This window comes from Branchiostoma belcheri, unplaced genomic scaffold (assembly GCF_001625305.1).
Source record: "Branchiostoma belcheri isolate BF01 breed outbred unplaced genomic scaffold, Haploidv18h27 scaffold191, whole genome shotgun sequence".
NCBI lineage: Eukaryota > Metazoa > Chordata > Leptocardii > Amphioxiformes > Branchiostomatidae > Branchiostoma > Branchiostoma belcheri.
The window spans coordinates 136,645-161,414 of NW_017803391.1; the positions used below are offsets into that span (position 1 = coordinate 136,645).

Consider the following 24,770-nt stretch of genomic DNA (forward strand, 5'->3'; position numbering starts at 1 on the left):
TATGGCATGACAAATATGCCTCAAAATGTGTGTATCCTTGATCATGAACACCACCAGAGAGGAATTTTTACCAATTTGAATGACCTTTGATATCAAGGGCAACAGTTGAACAAACAACATGTAACATTATACACCTCTGTGAAGAATTCAGATGATATTTAGCCAGTTGGCATGAATGGAACAGTCATCTGTCTGAAGGTTGCAAGACACATCTTCTCAAGTCAGAACCCTGATAAGCTTACCTTTATTGCTCTACCCATTCACACTTCGAAGTTGCCATTTTCACTCAAGACAGCCACAGCCCACACACCAAGACATAGCCTCCAAGATTCATCCAAGAGCCTTTGAATAATGTCCAACAGCAATAGTTTCCTGGCATCAACTTAGGAGCATTTGTGATTTACCTCTGCAGCTTGCAAGCTCCTCCCTAGCAAGACTTTGTGAGGACTCAATGATAAGTGTGAAATGACTTCACACTCCAGGGAGGAAGCCTGTGAGGATGATAAGGGAGGTGACCAGCAGAGTTTCCTGCAGATAAGGGTTTGGCCTCATCCTACGGAAGACGTCATCAACACATTTATTTTCTACTTCCCCTGAAAGCTAGCTGCCATCCAGGACACCAGGGAACAGGAAGAGGTTTGAAAGAAGTGGGCGTGATGAATGGGAGCTTACAGAACTCCTGTCTCCTCCATCTCCACTGCTGGACTCAAAGCCTTTTAGACGTGACTGATCATTAAGATTCTAACGTCTCAGAATTGCTGACTGTAACCACACAAAGAAGAGTCTGGAGAAAGATTTCCTTCTTTATGTCTACTTTGTCCCCCAGAGGACAGGCTGGGGGACTACAGGGCTCGAAATACCACCTGCATATGCATGTATTGTAAGAGGGTTGGTGCACGAAAAATTGGAGCTGTGTAGGTGTTTCTGATGTTTACCTGCACCTAGCCTGCACCAGTCCATGGACTCGGTTTATTTGTGGATTTTCATTTGCTGCATTCATTGTTACCAGATACTGGCAATGGTTTAGTACAATCCATACTTCATAAATTCTGAGTGGTGCAGGTAAAATTTGTCTGGTGCAGGTTACTTGTAATGTTACTTTACAAATGATACATAATATGCCACCTATACCAGTGCAGGTATGCAGAAGAAGGTATTTCAAGCCCTGGACTAAGTAGGTACATGTAGGTAGGTAAGATCATTAAGAACTAGTATGTGCAATTATGTAAGTACTTCCTGCCATTATCCTTAGCATGGAGAACAGGATAACGTTTAATTCCTTACTGAAGCTTTCCAACAAACGTAGGTTTTCCATCATCAAAGTCATCAAAGATACAAAGGTGGTGGAAGGTTTGGCAAATGTTTGGGTTTCAAAATTGTGATACCCCTCTGATCATAATAACTGTACACAATCAAGCCTGCGGGCAGGTCACTTAATGCTTGCTCTTATATGGGTAAAAATTTTGGAACAGGGAAAAAGTGGTTGTTATGGCCAAGGGTGTGATGAATGGCCAAGTGGCTGACTTGTAGGGGTGTTCTCTTGGGCAGGTTTCACTGTACTACAAAATTTCTAACATCAAGGTGGTAAAACTTACCCTCTTCGTCAGAAGCATCTGACATGAAGCTCTCATTCATTGTCTCAGGGACATTCAGCTTCTGTTTCTCTTCCACAACCTGCAGCCAATCAGAAAAGAAAAGGCTATTTAAACCAGTGACAAAAGCCTATCATTATTTCTATTATTCTATTAATGAGTAGCAAATAACTGTGAACTACAAAGTTTTTGTCAAAACAAAAGCATCACAAAACTTTTGCCACATGCAAACAGGAATGTCAATGTTCAGTTTAACTTGTGCAATACTAATACTTACATTTTCCCTAGTGACTGTTTCTGTGACAACGGTGAGGGTGTCCACCACTGAGATGTACCCCAGTCGCTTGGAGATGTCCAGAGGAGTGTTCCCATTCTGTTACGTAAAATGTTAGGTTAGATTTCATAGGTACATATTACCTATCACTGACACACACACCCCAACTAAACAATATACTTATGTCCTTAACATCAAAATGATGGATGCAACAACATTATACAATGTAGAATTGATATGGTAAATTCCAATGTAAGAAAGAGTAACTACTAGAATCCAAGGACATTATCTAAGGGTAATGTCCTTGTAGTATGTACATGGCATTGTAGCACTATGTACAACTGTTGATGGAGACACTGCAATTTGAACTGCAGTTCTTATCTCAACTGCATAGTGGTGCACTTGAACTGTGGCATTTGAATGCACAATCACACGGATAGCAGTACAGAATCCATGCACCATCTGCTACTCAATACACCATATAACTAAAAAAAAAGTGTTTGGTTCCATAGCAGATTTTTTTTGCTGAGGCAATTGTGTATGTTTTGTGTGTTGTGTATCTACAAATAGATAAAGCATCCAAGAAACTGCTCACTTTAAATACAAATCAGTACAATATCTCATGATTTGGTGAATACTTTGACGATGTGACATCAATAATGATAATTGAAACTTCTTACACACCAGTTTCAGTTTGTTTATGTGTAATTTTGACACTCACGTTGGTCGGTTCGTTGGGATTGGCCCCGTAAGCCAACAACATCTGGACAATCTGGTTGTGGCCCTGCTGCGCTGCCTGATGGAGGGGCGTAAAGCCATTCTAGATGCAGAAAAGAGACCAAAAGTAAGTTAGAGTTACTGTAAATGCATTTAATTTTGTGGTTTAATTCGGTAGGAAGGAAAGGGGGTGTGTCATGGTTAAAACAATTCTGTAGCAAAGTTAACCTTATCCTACAACAAAACCATATTCCCTGTATCATAGATTCACAGTGGAGTAGTCATTGTGAAAACCATGAGAATAAACCACCAGAAATGTTTCATGTTACAAAAACCATGACGAATGATGAAAAGTTGACCACAACAACCCAGGTTGAATTCTAAAGTTTCTAAAAAAAAGTTGCTCATGTAAAAGTGTTGACTGATTCTGTTAGTTTAATTCAATGACAATGAGGAGTGATGGATTTCCTTCAAAATGTCCAGAAGTAAACTCTGTATCTTATCGATGGTTTGAATGGCCTATGAGAACCTGATGGTGTGCCATAAAAAAGACAGTTGCTGCTGACCTTGGTCTTGGTATTGACTCCTGCCCCATTCTGCAGCAGGAATTCAACCATCTTGGCGTTGCCATAGTGACAGGCAACATGGAGGGGAGTGTAGCCAGCCTGGAGGAGAAAACAAGATTCAACTAAGTTAACAACTTGATAATAACATAGAATTGTGGGTCTTACATAGTAAAAATAATTCAAAACGTAATGTTAATAATCAACTGCATTACGTCTGTATTCCATCTGTATTATATTCTAGATAATTCATGAGCCACATCTAGACTCATCACAAAGGAAACGGAAGTCAAGATCCTCATTGATCACGATGAATGATTATCATCACATAGAGTGTACAAGAGTGATGCTTTTGAGCTTTGTACATCAGACAATGTCCTCTTAGAACAAGTCTGTACTATAAAGGTTTTGTGTACCTTGGTTGGAGCGTTGATCTCAGCTCCGTTCTTCACCAGGATGGAGGCCACTGGAACCTGGTCCTCTTGAGCTGCCAGGTGAAGGGGAGTCAGTCCATTCTGCAAATCCACAGGAGTAAATGCACGTGTCAAATATACAATACATACAGACAATTATGCACGGTGTTTGTTGACCAGTTTTAGGTCTGAGTTCAAAAGACAAAGATAAATCCACAACTCCAAACATCTATTGTTAAATGTTAGCATTTTTTTATAAACACAGAACAGGACAAGATGGTTAAGCCTGGTTACCAAAATTATTTTAGCTTTAGTATCTTTCATCCTCTCCTCAATCTGACTCAACAGCTAAAATAGGTTTGGTAACCAGGCTAAAAATGGTTTGACAGTTACACAGTTGTTAATAACAGTTTAGTGCTATAAACACACAACGGGAAAAAGTTATCTTCAAGTTGGTGTTAAGAAAATTGCTAAGTTGCACACTTGATATGGCAGACTGTTGGATTACTTTCTCAATTAGCAGGTACATGCATGACAGACACAGGTTACACAGCTGTGGCCACACCATTACAGACAGATGGCATGCGTGCACACGGGTAGCACACCACGAGATTCCCAATCACATTGTCTGGGACAAAATACACGCACAACAATCACAAAAATTATGCACAAAAGAAGAGCTAACCGATAAATCAATTAGAAATGACGAACATGGCTTTAGAAATATATCAGTTGTCATCTGTGAAGTATTAATTTTAAGGCTAATAGAGATTGTCATGCATGCGTGCATCACCAGAATAAAGTTGGATTAGTGACTTGTCTCAAATGAGCAGGTTGAGATAGTACTTTCTTCAAATGAGTGACAGGCATTTTTCCTTTCAAGATGTTAGGTTGGGACTACACATTTTGTCATGCATGTAGCATGCTTGCTTTTTTGGTTTGACAGAAGTTTTTACATGGTGGAGGTTTGAGTGGTGAACTGTGACTATGACAGTTCGTACCTTGGCAGTAATATCAGCCTTTGCACCACGGTCTAGTAGGAGGTTGACCATTTCTGTGTGTCCTTCTTGTGAGGCTAGGTGGATGGGGGCAATGCCCTGCACAACCGCGCACAGATCAAAGAAAGAGAGAGAAAGAGAAATAAAATCACACTGAGGGTGGGAGGGGGGCGTAAACACACAGTCTCTGCTTTGAACAATACCTTGGCAGTAATGCTCGTCTTAGCATTGTGGTTGAGAAGTAAGGACACCATGTCTGTGTGACCCTCCTCGGAGGCCAGATGGAGCGGGCTGATTCCCTGTTGAGGAAGGAGTAAATTACACAAACAAACGTGTGAAGCAGGTTAGTCCGAGTCTGGAACCCTGACAAACCTGGGAGGGCTTCAACTGCTGACACTTTGGGGGAAAGATGGGTTGGGAGAGAGTAGGGAATTAGAAAAAAATACAAAATATAATCATAAAACTCATAAAGAAAAAAAATAGCAAAAAGCATTGATAATAAGTACAAGTATTCCAAACAAGAATTCCAAAAAGACAGTTATGAACAAAGGATAATATGTAGACCACAAAATTAATACGAATTATTAAAAGTTGTACACTAGAAACAAAACTGAAGGTAAGATAGCAGTTTCAATATGACCTCCACTGAAATACATAAATATAAAGATATGTATTTGACATTAGTTCTAAGAGGTCTATTAAGACTCTTGTACAGTAGTATACTACTCTGGAAACTTTGCTAGTGCAAATTACAAAGGAAATGTCTTCACTATAACGTTACATGTACTAAGATTCTACTTGAGATGCACTTAATAGATCTGCCCTGAGTAATCATAACAGTTTCACAGTTCTAAAACACAAATGAAAAATGCAGACTTAACAATATAACTTTTATAGTTTTATACTTTTTCTCTATCATATTACAACTCCATCCATACAGACAAAAAGAGAAAACTTCTCACTGACTGCCAAGAGAGCCCCTGTGTACATTACCTGTTTGGTGGTGGCGTTTGCCTCAGCACCATACTCCAGTAGGGTTGTAGCTATTTCCATCTGGTTCTTCTTGGCAGCAATGTGAAGCGGGGTATAGCCATTCTGTACAGGACACAAAGTACATGTGTATAAGCATGCTTCCTACATCCTATAAGATAACCAAGATTCTGGGAATTTCCTAGCATTCATACTGCTCTTATAAGATACATACGTAATTTTTATGGTAAACTGACATATTAAAACCATAGTCACAATGAGGTGAAGCATGATGCTTTTTCAACTAAATACTAGTGTAATGCGGCTTTGCGATGGTTGGCATACTTAGCCAACCACATTGGGCTACCCCTAATCCTAAAACACACTACGTAGCATAATGAGTAAGCCTTCAAACTGTAAGCTGTACCTTAGCAGTTGCGTGGGGTGATGCTCCCTGGTCCAAGAGCAGAAGCGCTACGTTCACATTGTCATAGTGGGCTGCCACGTGCAGGGGGGTCAGGCCATTCTGAAACACGGGTAAAGAGAAAAGTCAACCTCACTGATCTCATAGTCACCCAAGTGTCAGGAATCAATGTCTAAACATGTTTCATTATTACCTCAGCATAAGATACTGTACTGCATCACTAAACAGCTTTACGTGTGATACAGAACAAGGCAGACACTAAACTTCAACATGTATGTGTATAAGGTAAAGGTATTTTCATATCCCTTGCCAAAGAGGCAGTAAGTTGTTAGTTAACTGTGTCTAGAGGACAGTATTGGAAAACGGTGCCTATCCCTCTCCTTCCACTGCATTTTACCTCCCCAACTGAAGTCAGGTACCAATTGTACTTTATAGAGTACATGTAGTGTAAAGTGCCTTTCCAAAAGCATAACATCTCATCACATCACAACCTACAGATGATACAGTATGTCGTATGTTGTACTGACCTTGCCTGCTGCGTCAGGGGAGGCGTATCTGCGCAGCAGGAGGGATGCCACCTCCAGGGTGCCGTACTTGGCAGCCACGTGGAGGGGGGTGAACCCTTTCTGTGGGGCGAGGAAGGAGGAACAAAGAGAGATAAATTATTTTGCATTGGAAAATTGATAGAATACTATGCAATGATGTTTCAGAATCGCCAATCTTTTTCAACAGCAGGGTATCTTACCATCTGTCAACCCCACATTACTTAGGGGCATTCAAGGTTAAAAAAACAATTAAGTGCTTATGCATTCTAGATTTCACAGAAAGAAAGTTCTAGTAATAGTAACACTGTACTACAAGGCTAGCTCCTGGAGCTAAGAGCTCATGGTAAATGTCATATAGTGATTGTTAAATGTATGTATAGATGTTATGTGTATGTTCTGCAGGGCCCACTATAACACTGAGATGGACCACCCTGGGTAGATAATCAAACACACAAACAAATAAACAAACAAACAGACAAACAAACCTTGGTGGTCATGGACAGCGAGGCGCCGTGCTCCAGCAGTACTGAAGCCACGTCCTCGTGACCCTCCTTGGCGGCAATGTGTAACGCAGTGTACAGGTCCTTGGTGGTTGCGTCTGGCGAGGCGCCGTGCTGCAGAAGCAGGATGACGTTCTCGACGTTGCCGAGTCTGGCTGCGATGTGCAGTGGAGTCTGGTCCTCCTGAGGAAAAGGAAATATAATGTTAATAATGGCTTCTATCCCAGTAGAGATCCTGATCGGTGCCTTTGTCAAAAGAGACTCTGATCAGAATGCTGTTAATGTGTTAGGGTGGTTTCTCATTTACAAATCCTAGATTTCAAGTCAATGCAATGATCTAAAGAGACATGCAACAGAGTTGAAAAAACTGACGGACTAAAAATTTCCAAATTCCAATGGTGTCTTTGCCGATGGAATTGACGATTGATAATGCCACGTGTACAATGTGGCAGTCTTAGTTAGAGTATCATGCAGAATTATGATAGTGAACGTTAAATGTGGCTTCAGTACGATGTCAACTTTCGACTTTAAGTTTCCTGTTGACTCATCTCAAATTGCATGCATTGGTTGTAATTTTTCACTTTTCTTTAGAAATCACAGGTTGTCTTACTCGTGCCCTTGCGTCGACTTGGGCTCCGTTCCTCAGCAAGATGCGGATGATCTCGGTCTGGTTGGCACGTGCTGCCAGGTGCAGAGGGGTCTCCCCGCGCTGGAAATAGCAAACAGTTATCAATAACAACCATGATAGTGGTAGTCAAACTTCAGAAAGCTTCCCTCTTTTTTCCACATGAATGTACATCATAGCAGATTTCAGCACCAAGGACAGCACTACACAGCAGACAAGCTAACAGTAAACTACTCCCCTATCAGAAGAGACTGGACTAAAATTCCTATAGTTGTCCCCCTTCTGCATGCATGCCACTGGAAAAGGGGACTGAATGTTAAGCCATGGTCCACTGTACTTGTCAAAGCTAGGCAAATTTCCCTGGTACAATGCACCTGCAAGTGTGTGTACATAGCCTCTGTCTTCTCTATCACCACCAGTGGAAATATAGCTCTATCTTCAGTGAGCTGACTGGTTCAAGATCATGTTCACTTACCACGTTGGTGGCGTCGGGAGAGGCTCCGTTCTGCAGCAGAAGGAGGACGATGTTCATGTGTCCCATGAAGGCAGCAACATGGATGGGGGTCAGACCAGACTGGGGAGAAAACAACATCAGTCAACAAAGACTCCACACATAACATGGGTTACAGCATTTGAAACAGGGATTAACATGCTATACACATGGTTCCAGTACATAGAAACATAGACTGAAGAGCATGTAGGTTGCAAAGATTCTTTCGTTGTAATTGAAGAAATTCTAAGATTCCTCATTACTAGTGATGTGCAATTCAGCACCAAGGACAGCACACTATTCTTAAAGATATGAACAACCTCTCAGCCATCTTAGTCTAGTAAGTCTACTGCTCAAATCATGACAGGTCTTACATATCCAACTATTCTAGGGATATGTTATGCACCCTTACTTAGAAGCAAGAGCTTCCTTCTGTCTTTGAACACAGTTCAGCACCAAGGACAGATCCCCATGGCATACCAACAGTCTTTTCTTACAGCAGAAACACATATTATACATGTTGTATGCTGTGAAATGTTATTGCACTGTTTGAATATAAACATGAGTCTCACCTCAGTGACAGCATGGATGGAGGCGCCATGTTTGAGCAGCAGTTCAACCACTTTGATCCTGTTCTTCTTACATGCAATGTGTAGGGGGGTGAAACCATTCTGTGGAGGTAGAGAGATGGACATGTTATTGACATATTTGCAAAGAGCTGTTGCAAAGAGCTAACATCTGAGAACTATAAAAATTTGCTTTCCTCAGATTCACAATCTAACTTCTCCATGACTGCACCTACCAGAGCCCGAGCATCGGGGTTTGCCTTCCTGTCCAGGAGCAGCTTGGCCACCCGGACATGTCCGCAGTGGGCAGCCACATGGAGAGCAGTCAGGTAGTCCTGCAGGGGACAAACACAAGATATGTCAGTATCTGTAGGGGCCTGATATGCTCTGGGCAAACGTAATCAGTGGTGAGTGGCATTGCACTGCCAGCCACAGAAATACTGTAAAATAGTTTCATGAGAGACACATAATATAAAGGTGGAAAATTCAGAATTGTGTGCTCTAAATTTGTCTCAACTGGGAGTCAACTGTGACGAGGAAACTTTGATTCACCTTTGACCGTAGTACAAATGAATCTCAAAAATAAGATGCAAATCATAGGTTTTCTCTGTAGTTTCAGGCTCGTAGTTTGGGGTTTTAGCACTTTGCATCACGGGTGGACTGTCACTTTATCAATTTTCTTCTACCTGTAATAGAGATTATAGAACTTTTAGATTTCCACAGATAGGCAAGTAGCTGTAGAAAAGGAGTGTGTACTGACCACAGTGACTTCATCCACGGGTGCCTTGTGGTACAGGAGAATACGAGCGCTGTCCACATGGTCTCCTTGGGCAGCCATGTGCAGGGGAGCCAGGCCGTTCTGGGGAGAAAACACAAACATCAGGAATGTATATTCTGACATTATTTTTGACTACTTTGGTTTGTTTGAAGAATGAAGACTTGCTGAGATAATAATCTAGTTATATAGATGCTATTTACAGTCAAGGCACAGCTTACATGACTCATTACACAAGCAAGTAATCTAAGCAAAGTTATCTTGTCAGAAGAAGTAGCATACCTTAGTCTTGGCAAGGATGGGGGCTCCTCTCTCCAACAGCAGGTCAACGACCTGATCATGTCCGCTGCGGGCAGCACAGTGTAGGGGCGTCAGGCCATCCTGGGAGAAAACAGTCATATCATCAATTATGAACCATGTCTCAGCAAAAATAGGCAGTGTATAGGAAAGCTATCCTCATGAAGGCATATCCTTGCCGTTACCACCATGGTAGCAGTTATTCAAGGTTCACCAGTTTGTCTTCATGGTATTGGAGAAACCATCTATACAAAGAAAATGGTGGTAAAAGTCACCAGCATAAATTCCTTCATGATACTCTATAACCATAATGTGCTTCTGTACAGAACACATGTTTTTTTTTTTCAAGCTTTTCCCAGCATTAGCATCAAAAACACACGACTTACCCTTGTCTTACTGTCGATAGCCCCTCCTCTGTCCATCAGAAGGGTGACCATGTTGACACGGCCCCATTTCGCTGCCACATGCAGTGGTGTGATGCCATTCTGTGGAGGACAAGACGTTTAGTCCAACATTTGCACAATGCTGACCTACTGGCCTTTTGATTCTGCACATCCAGTATACAATAAACTTTGTCAACAAGTAAGACTAATTTGATTATCAATGAAGATAAGTAGTAAGTACAAGTTCAACATTGTATCAAGAGAAAGTTTACAGTACATATAGAACATTTTGGGAACAGCAAACAAGCTGCTAGAGGGCCCAGAATCTAATCATTTCAAGGTCTCATCAAGACCACTTACCAAATTTCATGACAATCCATACGTAGCTTCTTGAGTTTTCATGCTAAACCATAATATACATGTACATCTAAACAAAGAAACTTTACCAAATACATAGCCTTCTTGGCAAAGGTACTAAGTTCCTTGTCCTGAACAAGGATCCTATATAATGTCCTTGTACTCAATAAGAGAATTTTACTCACTCTGGCTGCAAAGTTGACATTTGCTCCTCTGTTGAGAAGGAGGGTGCCGACATTGGTGTGGCCGTAGTGTGCAGCGATGTGGAGGGGCGTGAAGCCACTCTGCGTTTAACACACACACACAAACAACTGTTACCATAGAGACAGGCACAAGTGTTCAGTCACACATTGAGAACAACATGATGATATGAGCTTAAAATATATATTTTTAAAAACTCTTTTACTTTTGAAGAAAATGACAAAAATGATGTTTTACAATACATGTACAAGTAGATATGAAAAAGACAGTGATTTCTGGCATGCAACTTAACATAGGTATGTGTGTCATGAAAATATTTTACACATTCATTCAAAAGAAACAATCATTCAATTGCACCCTACTAATAAGGTATACCAATATAAGGACATGATTATAGCATACAAAATGTAAATATCTGAGTGTAATAAAAGAAGTGAAAAGAAACATATACAAATTTACAAAACTCAATGCATTCATCACTGGCAAGAAAACTTCAACAGAAAGGAGGACCATGAAGTAATGGCTACTGTAAACAAAATCCGACAAGAACAATTCAACCAAATCTGCTGATCAATTGGAACCAAGTGATGAAAACAACAAAGGACAGTGTATTAACAGTAATGAGTATACAGGGGGTATGTATGATAACATTTCACGCTCACAGCAAAGGTAATATTAGTTACACACTGAACACATACACAGGGCTAACAGTACCAACAAAGTTAGGCACATCATTGCCATTCCAAGAGATGCCTAACTCTGCAATCTTCTGCATGTAGAGTTAACCAAATTGTCAAAAAATGTTAAGAGACATGAGAAAATTGGCAAGGAAGCAGAATACTGCCAAAGAGGGAGAGATAGAGGAAGCTTTACAGTCGTGGATGCAAATTTAATGCATACAATATAGGTCAATGTGAGCCATGGGTTCTTGACAGAATATAGAATCTGATGTTCTGATCGTTTGAGAATGTATTAAAGTACATGTGTAATGTAAATCTGACAGATACTGGCAGAGTTACAGAGCCAAAGCTTGACATCAGAAGAAATGAACAAGGGGGCATGCAGTTCTGCTTTCTAACTGTAAAACATCTCTTTGAAAGACAGTGATGGCAGGTTAATAATAAAGGACAAGATGACACAAAGCACGAACACCAACAACACAGGAACTTGTTATTCACCTCAGTTGCAGCATTGACAGCCCACTTTGCATGGGGAGAGAACACATCAACATACATCACTACACACTACTTTGTACAGCCATGCACAGCCAATGCTCTTCTCAGCTCACACATACATCTTTACTATGTTTGAAACAGTTTAGCAGAGCAGCAAAGCAGAAGGTGTCCAGATAATACTAGTAGTTGGAGCAATCAAGAGATTGTTGCTATGGTAGTGAGCAGCTAAGAAAAAGGGCCAAGAAGGATATGTGCCATTCTCATGCAAAGATTTAGTCTCTGTAATACAATTAAGGTGCACTGAGAGAGAAGAACAGTGGTTTGTGAACAAAGTGCATACAGAAGCAGCAATGGCAAGACCAACTGTAAGCTAATGAGCATGAACAAGCTATTATAGAGATAGTTAAGAGATAGTTAAGAGCTTTAAATTGTATTTGCATTTGCACAAGGTCTCTATACTTCTGGCAAATTACATGCATATGTTTGCACTTACATGTACTTTCTGGGTAGTACTCAAAGCTAAATTTAGTACAATTAAGGGGCTAATTAGTCCCAGGTATAGACATTAAAATACATGCTTTGCAAGTCTGACTTTACTAGAACCATCTCCATGCATCTAGAAGTATGCCTTTGTGTATAATGTAGAACACAAGTAGGTTGTAAAGTAAGATGTCTAGCAGTTACCTGTGAAGCTAATGTTACATGGATTAGAAATATGATGTCCATGCTCCAAGGAATTCAATTGGTCTTGCCTACCAGGCAGGCCATTTGCAAAATCACATCTTTTGCTGGCTTAGAGATGTATTTGGGACCTTGCCAGGTCTCAGAGAGCCCCTTTCACATGGCATCAGGGGGAGGCTTTATCTGGAATTTGTACTTCAACTTCACTTTCACTGATGTGGGTCCTTAATTAAAATTTCTGTATCTTTTCAACCCACAAGGAGTGATTGGAATACTAACTAGGGGAATTCTGAATTGAACCAGCTCAACATGTCACCTTGACTAACCTTTCTCAACCTCAAGGTCAGAAACAAATATATTTTAGGATCTAATTTAAAAACAATGTCTCATAGTCTTGCATGGAAACAAATGATGATAAAATCTAAAGCAAGAGCTACTTTTGTAAATGAAATATCAATTCTCTAGGACTGCAATTTGTCTATTATTGGGTGAACTTGAAGGTTAAAAAGGATACGGACTTGGAGTTACACAGCTGAAGAATCGATTATCTACTTCAGCATGTTGTGAGAGGATGCAGAAATACTTTGCTGCAGGCATGATTGGGAATGGAAAATTGGATTTACAACATGTAGTTTTCAATTGGCAGCCAAAACATGAATGTTCCCACACACTGCAAACTTATTATCTCTCAATCTTGGCGGCTCTAACATCCTGTGTTTCTCATTTATCTACTAAGTCCGTTGACTTTAGGGCAAGACAAAAGAGGAGTTTAAGCTGATGAGATTGCAGTTTGTATATAGTCTAAAGGGATTTGCATCTTGGAGCATGGACATGATTTTGCAAATGAGCTTTCTTGAGCAGCAAAGAAGCGAGCACAAATGAAAACTTAACGAGAAGAAGCCGTTATAGTTACAACAAGAAAGGCTCACCTTGGAAGTGACGTCTGCGTTGTGGTCATTTTGGAGCAGAAGTGCTGCAGCTTTGACGTCGTCTTTCCTCGCAGCGATGTGCAAGGCGGGGAGTCGGACACGTCCCTTCGTGTCGTTCTCCAGAAGTACGGCCACCACCTTGTCGTGACCTTGTTGGAGGGCTACAGCCAGAGGTGTGAATCCATCCTGCAAGCAAAGGACCATGGGAACTCAATGAACACTGGATACTGGACAGGATTTTACCTGGGTTAGATTCAAAATGTGCCATGTATTTTGCAGCAATGTCAGCAAATCTAGCACAATTTAATAGAGACTGATGGTGTATTGACCATATGATGAAGAAATAAAGTTGAAGCACAAACTTTCCTCATTTATCAACTTAATTGTCGAATCACTTATATAGTATTCTAGATCTGGCTCTGGGGCATAATTATAATTCTAGAATGTATACTTTTGGGTCAGTGTTCAGTTGTTTGTTAATGTTTAAAAGTAGACAACCAACAGGTTAGTCTGTTAAGATACTGGATGTTTGTGTGTCTAGTAAAGGCTTCAGGCTGTTATAAACCTGGAACAGAACTCACTCAGACCACTCACTCTGAGTTTTTCATAAGATCAGAAACTTCCATAAGTTGTCAAAGGGTCAAATCAAGTGGGAAGCCTTCATCCAATTTGCTGGGGCAGCTTGTTTCATCAAGTGACCTTTATGACCCAGACTTCAGTGATTTCATACAGGCAACTGTAGTGGTAGAGCATCTCTTCACATATGAATTATTAAAGACAAAAATGTATGGTGTGGTATGATCTACTGCTGTTAAAATTCTAAGGTTACAATATTGCTCCATGTGTCAAAAGGCATTTTGGTGGTCATCATAGGGTCATAAGGTCAGACAAGACCCTGTATGATAGGGTAGAAAAATACAGGAGGAACCCAAATAGGGATATTTGAGTTAATCTCCAAGCAGATGTTGGGTAGAAAGTAGATTTATCTAGTATGTCATGCACCTAGCTCTGAGTTGGCAACTGATAGCCAATGCACTACACAATATAGGGAATTCTTCAATTCAATGTAACATTGACAAACCTGTAAAGAGAGTATTATTGGTACACCCAGAACACTATGTAATGCTCAGTGGTTACAGATTAATGCCACATTGATGTTCAGTTTCCCAGACATTCTGACATCATTCTGCAGAAAGCATGCGGAGTGTGGCTGTTGGCACTACAGCCAGACAAGCTTGCCATATTTGGTGTCCATATAGAACAGGGGAGCAGCTGCAAAAATCAGCCCTAAGCTTTCATGCCAAACTTCTGGGTGTCCATTTACGATATCTCGTGATGGCAAAAATGTCATCTAGCCACCTCACTGTGCAATGTGTTTGGCAGAAATTCATATAGCAAAACTGTCATTATAAATTTAACATGTCAATTGACTTTGAATTTTCTTACCCAAAATTTTGGAATTCTTTGTAAGGATAAGAAATCTGTCCTGAATTTATTTCCAGTAATTTGGAAATATTGACATTCAAAAAATAATATTATAACAAAATTTGTATTTTATTGTGATGTACATGAATAGTATTTTATTTTATAAAAATGGCCTTGAAAACATGGCTGCAGACACATCATCGGTAGTGTCCAGAACATATTCTAAACATAAACATATCAAGGGTTTCCAAATGAAGCACTGTTGGTCTACATTTAATGCAAAGCAACCACTACATCTTTTGCATAATATCGGTTGTGACACAGCCAGCCACATACATTGTAACCCACAGTCCTAGAACAAGTCTTAATTTGGATGTGGTTGATTTCATACAAAATACAAACAATTTAAATGGGGGAAACAGGGGTCCAGTTTGGGAAACTTGGTCACGTTTTTGTGGCTTCCAAGGTCGTTAACCTTTCCTGCCATGAATCCATTAGTCAGGTTTTGGTGAACCATAGCAACCCTTGCAACCAATAGGTCAACTTTCGGGCCATTAAGTAAAGGTAACCTTGATGTGTTGAATGTTGAAATTGCCTCTGCATAATGGTTATATTGCAAGATGGCCTCATGATTAAGGACTGAAATGATTGTGCAACATAATTCCTTTTGTTTGATGACTTTTTGGTGTATCCTGCACAAAAGATTACAGCCCTTCTTAAAGAATTGTATGTTGAGAGTTTAAGAATTTTTTAAAAATAAGAAAAAATGTTATCTACTGGTACTTCTCAAACCATCATATATGTAGGGATTCTGCTGCTTTCTATTCTTGTTTATTTAAGTCAATACACAGAACTCATTAATGTTTAATTGAAAATAGGTTAGATACATGTTCAGTGCATGCATTTCATCTTGGCCAGGGATAAAATTAAACCTTCCTATGTGTACAATGAAAATTTGGTTATTTAAAAACCTTTACGATGAATCATACAGACATGAATATTTCAGTTCCACAGAGACTTCTGTGATATTCTGTGCCCTTGGCAGTGACCCAATTTGGCAAACTAGTTGAGACCCATTTCAACAATCGTACCACATGCTTTAATCCATTATTCATAGGCGCTTGTAAATTATCAGTACTGCTGAAATAATTGTCTGCAGCAAAACTAAAATATGTGTTTGATCACTCAAGCAGACAAAGGTTTTTCAATTTTTCATTTGAACATATGGATATAGGTTGCAAGTGTAAGACATTAAATTTGTCATTGCTACTATTACTATTCCCTTGATAACCATAAGGAATAAAACATGACATCCATAGAATACTAATGCTATTTTTACTCATTGAAAAGATGCTCTTTCTACTATACAATCTAGTACTGACGAACATCTATCATTCATCTGAAGAAGTGTTCATGTATTTTGGGATGCTAACATCTCCCCATCTCTAGTTGATCTCACCTTTTCCCTGACATTTGGGAACTCTAAAGGCTACAGTCATTCATCCTTGTAACCAAGACAACTGCGAGATCCTACCTCTGTGGCTGTGCTCTGATTGGCTCCGTGATCGAGCAGGTACTGGACAACTTCATCGTGGTTCTCCTGTGCAGCCATGTACAGTGGCGTGAATCCGTTCTGTGGAGAGAGAAAACGCTCACATTATACAACTTGGCAGGCAGAACGTTTTACCTGCTGAGCTTCAATAACAAGTCTGTGAAGCTCAGGATGAATGTTGAACACGCTTGAGTGCTCCTTCCTGAGCAGTAAAGTCCCAGTGAGTATATGGCCACAGCATATACGTACAAGTTATGTCGTTTCTATGGACACCAAGGTTAAATATACACACTTGGATTACTGCTGTAAGTCTTCTGTTTCCTGATTTCAAAACAACCCTGCCGGCTCACCCGATGGACTCATTAAAGTGGTTTTAAACCACATAACCTTGTATGTAAATATACATTACAACAAACTTCTCTGATACTTACTGGTCTAGAAGAGGTACAAATGTTTAGTCTGAAGGCTGAAAGCTATAACTTTGCGAATGATGAGAGAGCTGGCTACAACTTCCTCCACTCTACTCCACTCCCAGATGCCAGAATGGCTGGCTAGCTCGTCAGAATAGTTTTGGCCATGACAAAATGAGGCACACGAAAACAGCCCTCGCTGTCAATCATGAGTCTGTGGGTGGAGCATGTGTGCTTCATGCAAGAAATGCCATTCTGCAAAGCTAACTAGAATTTATGTTGCATCATACTTATAGGACGTGTCACCCGGATCCTTTAACAATATTGATAATCTTAGACATTTTGCATTCTAATGGTAGATAAGCAGTTTTGGGGGGATATGATACAAATCTACAATGCTATGTTGTTATAGCATAAGGAACACAAGGAAAAAATAGGCTCTTGACATTGAAATGGATTGGTTTAAGAGTGATTTACATTGCCAAATGTGATTCATCACTACAATTTGAAACACTGAAATAAAATTTGGGATGCAAATACATGTACATGTGTAGGACTTCATAGCTTGTCATGATTGGTTCTTGTCACATTCACAATGTGGGCGGATCATTCCAAACTAGCTTCATCATATGGGAGGGGCTTGCAAATACAATTGTACATTTCCACTCCTCTTATCACTCGATCTGGATGAAAATAGACGGATACACCACCACCCTTGTCCTGCCAGCAGATTGGAATAAACAGGTTAGCCACTAAACAAAAATTCAGTGCAGTTGTCATCCATCCACTTGAACATGCTGTTTCAGGCACCATGCTGGAGTGTGCTGACTTTTCCTTTTCTGGGTCATGCATTTCAAGAGATGGTATTATGGCTAAATCTGTAGTTGTCACATTTCAACTGTATTTCATTTTCCTCAAAATCTAGCCACAACTGTCTCACAATCTTGTTTTTTACCCCACATTTGTATTAGATATGAAGGATTTTGTGGATTAATCAAACAAAATATTGATGTACCGGTAATCGTAAGAACATGGGCAAGTGTAGGGTATCAAAAAAATGTATCCCCACTACGGCACCAGCCTTTATTTGCCCAGGTCCTCACGATGACTCAAGAGAAAATCCCATATTGAATGTCTATGTAAAATGTCAACACATACACTGTGACACACAGATGTGCAAGCATCCAAAAAAACAACATGCACATCACATCATACCTGTCTTTTCCCATTTTTCATGCTTCATGCGTGTATATAGGCCTTCAGACCATTCATGCTACACATCGGTGAACACCTGAATTGTTATGTCTGGTCTAGAGCACAACATTGTTGTTGTCCAACATACTAGTACATGTAGCTGTCAATCAAATCCTGCTGCCCAGGTGAGAAGTTGAAGTTGAGATCCTAACCTGTCCATGTTTACATCTAACTAAAACCTAGAACCAGCCGAGACAAGGAAAATGATAAAAAGCATTCTTTACTTTCTGGTTTGAAAGGTGTACTGTTATAGAGCAACTGACTAAAAGCAAATCTCTTCTAGAAGGTGAACTATACAAAAAAAGATTGAGAATGATACATTACATACAAGTATGCTAGCCTAGAAAACTTACTTAACAGAGGACATGCTCGTGGTATTTCTATTTTCTTACTAAGTGTACAGTTGGTACAGTTCTTTATATATCAGAACGACATAATAAGTAAGATCTGAAGAACATAAAATAACATACTGTCACCTACCTTTGATTCTGCTTACTAATGGATTACTTTTCCCAAAGCTTCTGAAAATTTGATACATGTATCTCCAACTATGCATTTGTACTGACTGTAACTGAGAGTGTGTGTGGGTGTACAGTAGTGTGTGGGTGTAGAGCTGATAGAGTTTGGCCTTTTTGCAGCAAAGTGTCAAATTCTGTCTGAATCATCTGAATCTGAACTTCCTGAGCAGATGTTCTATGGAATTTATTAAACCATGGAGAAACACAACAAATTGAACAATATAACAGAATAGCATTTTGCTCTTATTTCAATCTATACCAAACGAGGGGAAAGACTGCTCTTTATTATGCATACTTGTATGCTACAACAAGTTATACATTTGTAGCCACAGGTGGGACTTACAGTACAGAACATAACACATGCATGTCACACTCTGTTCCCTTCACCCTCAATGTAGGCCTGTGTCTTGTACTCTCCAAGCAGAGGTTTGGGTTTTGGGGGTATTTTTAGCGTGTTTTTAGGCTTTTTTATCGGGGTTTCTCTTTTGCACTGAATTTTTTTTCCCACCAAACCCAACCTCTGCCGGCAGTCGAAAACTTCAATGGGCTATAAACCTAATCATTTCAACACATTTCAGTCGTTCTGCAAGGAGGTGTGAACCAGACGCATGAATAGGCACAGTCAGCAGGAGGCGTGTGGCCCAATGAATGCCTTTCCGACTGCCTAGAAGTGTGATAATCCACCACAATAAAATGGATATCCTTAATGACAGTTTGATGGTTCCCGGGGAGGGGCACTATCGCCTGTTTTGAATAGGTTTGCCCCTCCCCGAGGTGAGTGCCGGCAGAGGTTGGGTTTGGTGGGGAAAAAAATTCAGTGCAAAAGAGAAACCCCGATAAAAAAGCCTAAAAACACGCTAAAAATACCCCCAAAACCCAAACCTCTGCTTGGAGAGTATGTGTCTTGGCTGCTGCTAGCAAAAACAAATTTCTCCACTACAAAGACCTTGTGTGTGTGGCTTAGCTACTGGGCGATCTGTGGGGAATGCCGGCTGACAGTGACCCCCTGGCCTATAGTTTACCAGCACTCAAGGGTACAATACAGATAGTGCTCTATGTTAGTATCCCTGTTGTATGTCAGAACCAAGCCCAAGTGCACCAGCCATTTAACATGCTTGATCATGTGACCATCCCTCTGGACATATAAGGCACTAATTTCTGTGACTGGTGATTAATTCAATTCTTCATGGCTTCAGTCCTGTCTGAGGATGAAGCAATTGTGGAAATAGGTTCTGACAGCTGCTTACACAAAAAATTCTGAATTATTTGAAAAATGTAAGAAGAGTAAAATGTAGTCTTTTTTGATCCTGACTGAGCCAGCCAAATTACAAAGCAGATGTCCATGAGTCTGTAAGTGTAATCATATATTCTGCCATACCAAGATCAGTTTTGATCAATGCTCTATCCACCTTAGATGCTGACCCACTGCAACAGCATAACTTCTACAACATTTGTCAGAATCACTTCACAGAAATTCCTAAAATACTCCCTTTACTGTAAACATCTCAAATACTGTACCATGTATACCCTCTGTCTTGCCTATGTATCAAAGATGACCTTTAACCTTATCAATACCAGCTTTTTTCTCTCACAAAAATGAATGCTAACCCACAGCACAGAAACTTCATCCAAAACTCTACACCTAAAATCCCCAACAGTTGCTGAGAATTCTGTTTTGGCAGGGGTTGAACACACATGTTCCACAACTTTCCTCCCTGCAGAGCAGAGCCAAGACAAACAAGGAAGGCTGTGATCAAAGCAGACAGGCATGGGCCTCTCCAGAAGATAAACAGTGTGGGAGAAATTGTACCATTTCCAAGGAATTTCAGCCTGGAAGGTTTACATCCTGCCATACCTCTCTGGCTGGGTCTTGACAACTTGAGATACAATCCTGATGACTAGGCTGACTCTGCTATGTGGGTTAGGCTACTGTTCACTGTGAATCTCTCATATAAAATCTACCATCAGCCTGTCAAGACTCTTTACTGTTTATATCCTATCTTCAGGACTGTATCTCAGTTTGTTGAACATATGGAAATGGTCCAAAATAATCTGGGTTAGTCATCTGGTGTAATCTGTGTGGCATGTGTTGTTTTGGTGAAGCTGGGCTCAGCCTGACAAGAGTGAGGTAAACCTTACAACCACATCCCCTGCATCTTCATCACCCCCACTCACTGTGATGGTCAACCTTTGTTTGTTTACATTTGGATAACAGCAACAATTCAAGATTTGGAAAACACAACTAACTGCGTTTCAATGTGTCCTCAAAATAATCAACACAATAATGTCACAGATGTTATTTCATTGATTTGATAAGTGTTTCAGCTACTGCAGACAGATGCTTCAGCTTGGGGCAGACTTTTTTTTCACTGAACCTATTAAATTCTAGCATCAAGTTTCAAACCTGGGTAACACAACAGTCTAAAAAGCCCGCTCCCTGGCTTTCTCTGCAACCTAACGCCACCTTCAGTAGGTTACCAGCAGGTAGAGTACCAGTATTCCAGGTTTAATTGGTCTCCTGTGAGATCTGGAAGGAAGACCTACACTTTACCAGGTAGGTGCCTGCATATGGTATACATTAAGTGCAAATTTGACCTTGCTCTTCTTCTAATACTGTGGCAGTTCCTCAGAAAAAAGTGTCTATTGTAAATTGTAACCACCACCAGACACTTCACACATTCTGAAAAGATATAGCAGAGCTTATCAGTTACAACTTTCTGATGGACACTTCTTGTGGTTCTGGAACCCCTGCGATTTTAGACTTGTCCACTTTCCTGCATGTTTTATCTGTGCAGATGAGGCTCCTCCCCTGGAAGCTTATATCAGTTTGTAAACCAGCATGTGCTAGCTAAAGATAACATCTTGAAAGCTCAGAGAGATAAGATAAGTCCATAAATCACTTTTCAACTGTCCAAAGACAGGGACCATAACTCATCTCCTCACACCCCTGCTCAATAGCAGCCACCCTTGCTCTATTACAGCCACCCTTGCTCTATTATGCTCCAATTAGATAATACATGTTAATTCTCAGTCTCAGCAAGTGGCCATTGTCCAAATTTGCTAGTGTGAAGTGATCAACTCCAATATAAATGCTAATTTCCTATTTATTGTATCTGTTGTGACCTTTACTACATGTCCCTCACACTTTCTTTTATGTTGCAGGTCTCTTTCAAACAATCATCTGGGCATCAAAACTCCACCCCAGCTGAGAAAACTCTCGAAATCTGCATCTCATGAGACCTCTAGGTCTCTGCATTCCTGATCTTGACCATGGCGGTCTTCAAACACACCTTCAAAGCCAACCACTGACTACAGATATTGGAACAGTCCCATAAAACAAATCTGAAACATGTGGAAAGTCACACAAGACCTTCAGAGTTATCTTTCATCATCTGATAGGAAAGGGTGTTGCCTTTCTAGTTTGCCAAGAAAGGCAGACATTGATATCTTCTTGTTTTGTCTAATCATCTACCAGGCAGCCTTGCCAAACACTAAGATGATGGTGGTCCATAAAAAATAGGGGTGGGGCTGCACACAGCAGATCCATTACAGAAGCCACTAACTTGTATGACATCATCTCCTCTGAGGCTCTGACAACGTGACATCAGCATCACCAATTACTGTCATTCCTGATACCTTTTCACAGTACTTTAATGTTCATGGTTTTTATGGACATGTTTCTACCCCAAACCTGTCATTATCACTTTCAAACCATTCATCTTTTGCACCCCTCCCCTCTCATTCCACCATGAAGTACATTTTTCTCGGGCCATGAAATTTTGCTATGGTGAAAACAAAGTGCATCAAAATGCTGACTACCAGTGTAGTCATACCAACATGGGTGAATTTTACCTCAGATCCCAGATCTGATTATGACCAAAATGCCAGATGCCAGCTCTGAAGGAAACCATGTCCTTCCTAGATTCCATCACCACAATCAGCAGGAGGCCAGGCCAGGTTGCCTGCTCTGACAGGACGACTGAACTTTCAGGACATCTGAACTTGAACTCTGCCCTTCACCTTCCAATATTGGATACAGGCACTAGGGATGATCATGAAAATGCATTCATCACTTTTAGAATGTCTCCTTTGCAATAGTGAGGATGCCCTGTTGAAAACTAACACAAATAACAAACATACACAATCAAAGGGTCATCAAATAAATCAAAAGGTCACATAATATCTTTTTCTGTCCTTATTTACAGATGACTACACTTGCAACCAATTCAGAATACATCTAATCCTAACAACAACAGATTACAGGATTACCTTACAGATAAGGATTTCACCCTCTGCAGTTTTGAATACCTGATGTTTATCCAAACATTCTACAGAACATTGTGCTGCTTCAGTGACCAGACAGACCCAACTGTCATCACCAGACACCACTTTCTCCCTCTGAATAATGCAGACCAGGTGAGGGGATCCTATGAGACTCAGGGGTAGACAGTGGACTGAATGATATTCCCAGTGCACCAAGGCTCACAATAGGACCTAGATTCCCTTTTTTGTCTGGAGACACAGAGCTTCCCTTCATCATGATCATGTCTGGCTGGTAATACAAAATTCAATACTGGATAAACTATAGAGATTACATCCAGACGTTTGAGTGACATCTGTCACTCTTCTTCAGCATTAATTAACAAGTCAAAACTAAACACATTTGAAGGAACTGAAAAACCAGTTGAACATGACAAAGACTTGTAAGTGTCACTCTTATGTAAATGAGGACAAGGTAGTTGTTCAAGTTGGAACTTGCATCACAAAAGTGGAACGCCAATGTGCTAATGGCTGGTGATCATTGCAGACCAATGATGCATTCATGCGCAGGTATCTTCTGTCAATCAACAACAGCACCAGCTTCAAAAGGGGCTTAGGTCACTGGAGTACATCACAGTGAAGGTCAATTTGGTAGAACTGGGTCACTGGATAAGCCTTTGACTATAATAATGTACTAATTCTAAAGATAGATGAGGAATGGGATCAACTGTCTGTCTGCTGGGTTACCTCAGTCAAAGGACTGTTCAGGGGAAAAGTTAGACCAAGGTCTGCAACTCTCAGTCTCAACATACAACGTATACAAGGTACTGGTATTTCCTTCAGTTAGCCTCTCTACATGTACGTACAACCTACATAAGATTCCTATGTGCCCCAGTTCATAGGAATGGACAGGCAATCTTATGGCACATAGGATCATCTTTCCTAAGCTAAGGTGGGTTGTACATGTACCACATTGCAACCTATCCTAACCCATCAAACCTACGGTATTTCACCTACCAGATAAACAACTGGTTCAGTTCCTGGTTTTTGTCAACAAGGAGTGCTGGTGTAGCTTTTCAGATGCAAAGCTGGGCCCAGGCTTGAAATTCCCCACACCCACTGTGGGCTGCTAGGAGACTCACACAGGGTAGACCAAAGATTCCAGTCAGGCCCACTCCACCCAGGAAGCTGGAGGCTCTGTTGTCTCCCTTCCAACTGACAGGAATTTATTTGTACAGGCAGCTGGGAACTTTTCCCAGAATCCCTTGAGACCCCTGAGGCTGGGTAAAAATACCTGACTGTAGACTGCATTTCCAGATTGTCAAGGTCGGTCAGGAGGGTTTTGCTAGGCAACTTAACTTAATTTGTGTACTTCAGACATTGTTTTCCCTGAACTAGAAATGATACACTTTGCCAAGGACACAGAAAGTTTGTATACTAAACAGTGTAGACCCACACAGGAAAGCCGTCACAGGCAGGGGAGTGTTAGAGAAATAAACCGCGTGTGTCAACAAACTGGGCAAACAGTTTTACCAGGGAGGCCTGTAACCTTTCTAGAAACAACATGGGGCCTTCTAAACAGCTAATCAATTTGGCAAAAGAAGCAGGGAAACAATGGACTACAGATACACTGTCTTCAATAGTTACGGGTCAGGATTTCAAACAGGCCCCTTGTTGATGACCACACTGTTGTGATGTGTTTTCCTGTCAACTCCAGTTGCCTTGAACATGGCAAAGAGTATTCTAATTCAGGAAGTGCCATGTCTGCTTGTGGAGCAGAGAACTTCCTGAATAAACAATACATCTACTGTACTCTCCAAGCAGAGGTGAGAGGGAGAGAACGTAGGATATTCCGACATGGCTAGCTAAGGGAGGCA

At 40.6% G+C, this 24,770-nt stretch overlaps 1 protein-coding gene across 5 annotated transcripts in view; it reads right to left on the bottom strand.

Annotated features, from left to right (window-relative positions):
• LOC109468099 (ankyrin-3-like) overlaps positions 1-24,770 on the bottom strand; it is a 93,292-nt gene that overhangs the window by 61,693 nt on the left and 6,829 nt on the right. For all 5 annotated transcript variants that reach the window (XM_019766340.1, XM_019766339.1, XM_019766338.1 and 2 more), the window contains exons 4-24: positions 16,434-16,532; positions 13,475-13,660; positions 11,868-11,891; positions 10,674-10,772; positions 10,135-10,233; positions 9,734-9,832; positions 9,437-9,535; positions 8,913-9,011; positions 8,683-8,781; positions 8,096-8,194; positions 7,606-7,704; positions 6,981-7,178; positions 6,478-6,576; positions 5,954-6,052; positions 5,551-5,652; positions 4,561-4,656; positions 3,563-3,661; positions 3,150-3,248; positions 2,588-2,686; positions 1,870-1,965; positions 1,596-1,674 (exon numbers count right to left, since the gene is read on the bottom strand). In XM_019766340.1, the coding sequence (XP_019621899.1) occupies positions 1,596-1,674; positions 1,870-1,965; positions 2,588-2,686; positions 3,150-3,248; positions 3,563-3,661; positions 4,561-4,656; positions 5,551-5,652; positions 5,954-6,052; positions 6,478-6,576; positions 6,981-7,178; positions 7,606-7,704; positions 8,096-8,194; positions 8,683-8,781; positions 8,913-9,011; positions 9,437-9,535; positions 9,734-9,832; positions 10,135-10,233; positions 10,674-10,772; positions 11,868-11,891; positions 13,475-13,660; positions 16,434-16,511 (2,146 nt within the window). In that variant the 5' untranslated portion in view covers positions 16,512-16,532. The remainder of the gene's footprint in view (positions 1-1,595; positions 1,675-1,869; positions 1,966-2,587; positions 2,687-3,149; positions 3,249-3,562; positions 3,662-4,560; positions 4,657-5,550; positions 5,653-5,953; positions 6,053-6,477; positions 6,577-6,980; positions 7,179-7,605; positions 7,705-8,095; positions 8,195-8,682; positions 8,782-8,912; positions 9,012-9,436; positions 9,536-9,733; positions 9,833-10,134; positions 10,234-10,673; positions 10,773-11,867; positions 11,892-13,474; positions 13,661-16,433; positions 16,533-24,770) is intronic.